This window comes from Dinoponera quadriceps, unplaced genomic scaffold (assembly GCF_001313825.1).
Source record: "Dinoponera quadriceps isolate SergipeBrazil2010 unplaced genomic scaffold, ASM131382v1 scaffold1565, whole genome shotgun sequence".
Lineage (NCBI taxonomy): Eukaryota > Metazoa > Arthropoda > Insecta > Hymenoptera > Formicidae > Dinoponera > Dinoponera quadriceps.
The window spans coordinates 2,586,456-2,593,446 of NW_014556124.1; the positions used below are offsets into that span (position 1 = coordinate 2,586,456).

Below are 6,991 nucleotides of genomic sequence, written 5' to 3' on the forward strand. Positions count from 1 at the left end.
TATATATATATATATATATATATATGTATATGTATATATACATATATATATTGTTGCGACACGTCCTCCGAGATGCGGAATGAATGACATCGTGCAAAAGACTGACTGACTGACCAACCCGACGCGAAGAAGGTGGTAGCGTAGTGATGATCACTTGTCAGATTCTCTCGGAAACTCTCATTACACGTCGATACATACAGACAGTTGCGTGCGATAGTTGCGTTTCGTTTCACGCGAGCAATTTTTAGTTAGGCTCGGAGGACGTGATTGCTCGTGCACCATAGCAGAACAATCTTTTTTTATAAAAAAAAGTATATATATAGATATATATAATTAGAATATAATAATAATAATTATTACAACATTCTTATTATGGATTACATCTGATTACATCTGCTTTGAAAACGCTCTTTTTAGCTATTTTGATGTATTTTTTTTCTCGTAGTATAACCGGCCATTCTATCAAGAGAGAAAGAGAGAATGTGTGCGCGTGTGTGTGCGTGTGAATGCGAGGGAAATTTGTGCGCATAAGCGTGCGTGGTGTATTAAGCGTTTAGACGAGAGGGAGGAAATCGTCTTGAATCATGTGTTTACCATTCTTTAGGTCGTATTACGAATGCACGTCCACAATCATGTGACATGCTTCGGGTATATCTCTCCTGCAGTCTTTTTCACGAGAAAAGAAAAACAATTCGCAGTCGTACGATCGGCAGTGGGTGTGGAGACACCCGCTCGATCTGGAGCACATCGGCAGGGTGAACTTCGCGAACTTATTGTGTAATCGATCATCACTATGCAAAGTAACCGATAAATCTATATACAACACACACGTACATACACGCATATACACACAGACACATACACATAGTGGTCGTATTATTATAACGGTAATTACAATCGATACTTGCGCGTCCGCACGCGGGACGACCGCGAGGGGTCTGCATGGGTCGCGTGCGGATTGATGTTTTTGTGAAATAAGACTAATAAAAGAAACACGTATACACGCAGAAGGCACGATCAGAGACTTCTAATTCCACAGCAATGCGATCGTCTTTTTCATCTTTGTCTTAACGATCTCTCTGCAAGTCGATCGGGAGGAGCGCGTGCATGCGTGCTCGCGCGGAGCCGACGCTCATCTAGTCGCGAAAGAACGCTCGTTCGCAGATCGCCAGATATGATCAGGATAAAGGCGAAATAAAGAAAAACAAAGAGACGAGAGGAGAAGAGGAAAGAACTTTCGTAACAGTGTGTTTGAGACGGTGGCCGGTTAAGCGCTCGCGCACTCGATCGGGTATCGCGAGCGCGGCCACGATTCGTCGTGTACAGGACCATTGAGCTCTATAGTATGCTGGAGTTGAGCCTTCCTTGTGTTAAACTGCAGAAATCTGCGGCCCGTCGGAGAAAAGGACAGATAAAGGATCGGAGGGGAACATCTGTCTCTTTTGTACGTACTACTATCCGAGCAAAAAACATCAGAAACGTAACAAAGGCTTTTCGAAGCTCGACAGTTTGTTTTATTATATTATTATATTGCATTATCGTTTGTATGAAATTATAATATTATATATTGCTTTATTAAAATGTGCAAAGATGTGCCCAGTGTCCTGGCAATGGCATACGTTTGCATCGGTGTGACGAATGTTAATTTGCACGCGGAGACAAATTATTTTGCTGTCCGCAGCAAATTGTTAGCCACTATGGGAACAGCGAAGAGATTCGTTGCACGGAACAAACAATTTTGCTGTTTTAGCAAAACGTTGCGACAGCGATGAAATTTAGTTCGCGTTAACCAAATTACTTTGCTGTTTACACATCCGGCAAAAGCAATGTATACACTTAACAAATTTCTTTTTGCTATCCGAACGAATCTTTTACTGTCCTTATAGTAACTAACAATTCGCTGTGTTAACAAAATATTTTTCTCCGTATGCATACAAGCTCGCATTCTCTAAAGTTTGGTTTTTGAATAACCGATGGGCCACTAATCTCCATATGCCATTCTACGTGTATGTAGAATCAACGTTTTTAGCTATTGTATTACCTACTGTATTAGTATTAGCCAATCAGAAAATCCCCGACAAAGGCAAGAATACACTCAGCATACATATGGTGCATCCTTTTCTACGAATAATTGGGATAATCCCCACTCCTTGATGGCTCTATACCATAGAGCTCAATGTGTAGAACTCGCGGCGATCGCGGTTCTATCGGTCGGAGAGTTTATTATTTCATTGTGAGTGACATCGGGTCAACCGTCGCCGTGATCGCGCGCGCGCGCGCGAAAATCTCGGTCGCGCGTCTTCACATTGTACATCGCGTGGTCTCGCGCTTTTCACGTTTCTTTCTCGCCGAGACAATAATAATGAATTTAAAACGCCGAGCGACCGTTCACGATGAAAGGAGCGGAAGAGGAAGGAAGAATCGCGAGAGAGAGAGAGAGAGAGAGAGAGAGAGATCACACGTCAGAGAGAAAGAGAGAGAGAACACGCAGGTCTCATCATGTGGGTATATCGAGGAAAGCAATGTGCGCGATAAAAGATGGCGGGTCGGAAATCTACCCCGGATGCGAGCGAAACGGCGGATTTGCACGTATGTAGAATCCTCTTCCCCGTCCGAGATGGATCTCCGACGCGAAGTCGCGAAGAGGCGTCGGCATTGTCGCTTGATCGCGGCTTGAGCGCGGCTCGCCGGTGTCGCTGGTGTATATCCTTGGTATCCTTTACACCCAGTGCACAGAACCTCGTAGGTAGATAATTTTCCGGCGGTATATCGGTCCCTTATTAACAGTGTCGCAGAGCTTGTATGCTTAAACAGACCTTTAGCCACTCTGTATCACCTTGTTAAATAAAGCTAGGCGTGTTTAATACAAGTACGAGAAATACAGTATCAAGTGAAAAAAAAAAAAAAGAGAGAGAGAACTTCGGCGTTCCTGTGAGCGAGGTCTCGCGACACATCGGCTTCCTCGGTGGTCTCCGGCAGGCAGGCTCCGGCGAAGTCGCGTCTCTCGACGACGTCTCTCTCGCGTCGGTCGAAACGACGACGCGAAAAGTGCGAGCGGAGAAAACCCGACTCGGTTACGCGCGTTTACTCGACGCGAAAAATTCCGCGTCGCCAGCAGGGTCCCCCGATGTGTCGCGCGACCACCTTCATGGCACCTGAGCGTTTTATTGCTACCTTCTTCGAGATGCGACCTGCGCTCGCGCGAAGTCCGTGGGCAGGCTTGGTTCTCGGAGATTGAGGATTGCGGATCGGAAGTGGGTCAATGGTGGTCGGGGGGNGGGGGGGGGGGGGGGGGGGGGAGCAAGAGGAGCCGAGTTTGAAGTTAATCGAGATTTGAATTCTAATCTCCAATCCGTAATTCTCGATCCCAATACCTAATCTGATACGGGGTTTCGGTGGTCCGACGACGACGACGCGATTCGTCTGTAATTCGTCACACGATTATAACACAGCAGGGAAGGCCGAGCACGTCGAAAGAGACACATGCCATCATGTATACATACACATACACACACGCGGGCGAGAGATACACTCTCTCGTGCGCCGAGATACACTCGTTGTCGCGCGATGCATCTCTATCGGGTCACGATAAAAGTGGAATTCGGGTCAGGTGGGCGCTCTTTGAACGCTCGGCCAAATGAACGCCGAGAAAAACGCGGGTCGCCAAAGCCCGCTCTCTGCGTATGTACGTGTACAGAACGTAAACGTCCCCTCGTTGCACAAAGGCGCGCACGATGTGTACACACGTGTGTAATAAGTATTAAGCGTAATCCAGATTCGGCGAAAGAGAGAGCGAGAGAGAGCGAGAGAGAGAGAGAGAGAGACTGATGCGTTTCCGAAAAAGAGAGAAAAATTGTAGAAAAAGGGAGAGAGAGTGAGAGAGAGAGAGAGAGAGAGAGAGAGAGAGAGAAGATGTATCCATCCACAACCAACTTGACCCAGGCTCCTGCCCGTTTTTGGTAAGCACCATCCGTTCCTTCGTAGTCCTTTTATAATCGACTTATCCTATTTCGACCGTTGGCTGCGAAGTTTTCATTTTTATATACAACATCGTTCTTTAGTTTTCACGTACATATATATATATATATATATATATATATATACACATATACATATATGTATATATTTTTTCCGTTTCTTTTCGATTCGATCGCTGCGCAGTCTCCTGTCTTTTATTGTGTGTGCAATTTTTTTCAATTTTTTTTTCCATATACCAGCCAAGACGTACAACCGAAAAAAAGAACCATTTCTCTCCGAGAGATCCTCTCGGGCTCGCACTCCGGGTGATTCCTGTTTCTCGAGACGGAGACGCGCAATGCGTCACGCGGCAAAATTCCGGCGAGAGCGTTTCAAGTTCGCGCTAACGTAACTACTGTGCCAAGCGTAACCACGTTGCAGACGCATTGTAATAGCTTTGTTTTGCACGTTCGACACTGGTCGAGTGTCTATAATTGTCTCGCTCCGTTGATGGTTCGTACGCAATTTCTGTATGTGTGTGTGTATAGACACCCGGGCGCATGCAATTGAAAAAGAAAAGAAAAGAAAACGGAAAAGACTGTCGAGCTTTCGCACCGATGCATACACGGTTGAAGAAAGTCGTTAGATTCGTGTTTATATATATATTTTACTTCCGCGTCTCGCATGTTGCAACACCTTCGGACGCGGACGAAAAGACCGAGCCTACGCTCGGTCTCTCCCTCCGACGTCGGGAATGTCACCGGGATTCTGTTTAGATCCTAGAAAGCCGCAAGTACGAGGGAAGTTCGCGAGGCTTGAGAAATCTCGAAGGGAACCGGCGGACTTTCGAGCGAGGTGCGCGTGCCAACGTCCGAGGAACTATCCGGTAAACACCAAGCAACAGCGTTACATCAGCGTTATAATTTCCCGCTCAACGATGTAACTGTTATATGCAACACATGTTGCGCTTAAATCGTTAAGTGGGAAATTATAGAATTGATGTCGACCGTTATTTGGTGTCCACTGGATGCATTAGCTCCGTTCAGCGGAGAAACAAGCTCAACGCTCAGCGATTATTGCCTGTGATTGGAGCGTTCTTTTAGATTCTTGACAGATCCGAGAGAATGCATCGATCAGGATCAATAACGCGGAAAAAAAATTTGGCTTACGCAGCTAATCGTGATTTGGCTGAGGATGTTTTGTTTCTGCAGTTGGAAATTTGCTGCCGTAACTACACGGTAAAAAATTGTGTGTTAATTTTAGCACACTTCACGTGTCCAAACGGTTCACTTAAATGTTTGTTTTAATTCAACACAAGGTGAATATGTTGAAAGGTAACATGAATATTATGTCAAAAATTAACACAAAATATCAATACGCCTAACATGTTAATGTTTGATATGATTAACGTGGTTAATCGACACTGAAATATAAAATGTGTCATTTTAACGCATGTTGAATATCGACACAATTCAATATATTGAGATAATATAAACGCAATATGTTAAATTAATACACGTATGTTAAAAATTTAATTTAAATTTAACATTTAAGAACTTTAACGAGGACCGATTTTAACACAAGTACAAAATGTTTTTATTATAGGGAACTTTAGTTATTATTGCTGGATATACGTTATGCCTGATATATGTCTACTGCAGCTAAACTTGTAGATGGTCATATATTACAACGGAGGTTCGGCTAATATATGAATACCTATAAGTCTGGCTACAGTAGACATACATCAGACACGGTACCCGTGGTACACTCGGCAACAGTTTCAGTTACAGCAGCAAATTTCCAGCTGTAGCAGCAAAAATATATCTTCAGCCGAACTATGATTAGCTGCGCCAGCAGCAAAATCTTTCCGGGAACCATTAAACGCTCACTGAGCGCAATTTTCTCTGCTGAACGCAAACATTATATAAGAAGTACGCAGGTACCGAGAGAGAGAGAGAGAGAGAGAGAGAGAAAAAGAGATTTGATTCTGCCGGTCAGAAGTAACGCAGAGATCCAAAGAGTATCTGAGAGATCGAGACCTCCTTTCTCAAGGTAGTCGATTAGTGTCTCTTAAGATGAATCGAAAATTACAGAAGTAAAGAAAGAATTTACCAGAATATTTATAACTTTATCAGTGAATTTGTTCATTTTTGTAACTCTCACTTCGCTTTGAACTACACAATCGACTCGCAGACCTAAGCGCTGTTCGGGCTTCGTCGGTTTCGTGGGAAACACGTAGCGAGGGAACACACTCGTCGATCTTCGTTGACGTTCGCCTGTGGAAGAGGAAGAGAGATTCGTCTTCGACGACACCTGCTCTGGTGACTGCGATACACTCTCTCTCTACGTGAATCGATCTTGCTCTCGCGGGAAAAAAAATTCACTCGTGTTCCTCTCCCTCGTACTTGCTGGCGGACGCGACCAATGCGAAAGTGGATGTTACCCTTTTTGACGAGCCGGCCGATTATGTTTCAGGATATCGATGGAGACGTCGGGGGTGCCTATGCCCGCGTATCACTTCATCCCACCGGACCACATCGTGAAATCGCCCATCCATTAAACATGGATAAGCCGTCGTGGTCGTTATCGTCGTTCGAAAGGACGCGAATGGGGCATCGCGGAGCGCGCGAAGCTGTCACAAGTGGCATCTGGGGCTGGGCCACACACTGTGTTCAACCAGCTTGCTAATCGACACACAGACACACAGACATATACACCCACTCGTAAGAAAGAGAGGAAGTGAGAAAGAAAGACAGAAAAGAAAAGATGAGGAGAAGGAAGAAGTCACGCACGACGGTGAGAAGGAGAGAGAGAAAGAGAGAAACACACACACACATACGCAACTCACGTTAAGCACATACTTCGCACGTACTCGAATGAGAGGAAGGAGTCTTCGTGCGCGCGCTTTAAGATAAGACGTGTACGTTAAAAACTGAACACGCGCGCATTCGCAAACAGAGCCATGGACGCAGACACACACATGTACACATATTCATACACACACACACACACAACACATACATCCCTACTTGGG

At 45.0% G+C, this 6,991-nt stretch overlaps 1 protein-coding gene across 1 annotated transcript in view; it reads left to right on the forward strand.

The window, feature by feature from the left end:
- Nucleotides 1-6,724, forward strand: part of LOC106746720 (poly(rC)-binding protein 3) — a 99,087-nt gene extending 92,363 nt beyond the window's left edge. The window contains exon 8 of the mRNA XM_014623584.1: nt 6,433-6,724. Coding sequence (XP_014479070.1) covers nt 6,433-6,517 — 85 coding nt within the window. The 3' untranslated portion in view covers nt 6,518-6,724. The remainder of the gene's footprint in view (nt 1-6,432) is intronic.
- Nucleotides 6,725-6,991: the final 267 nt, after the last annotated feature.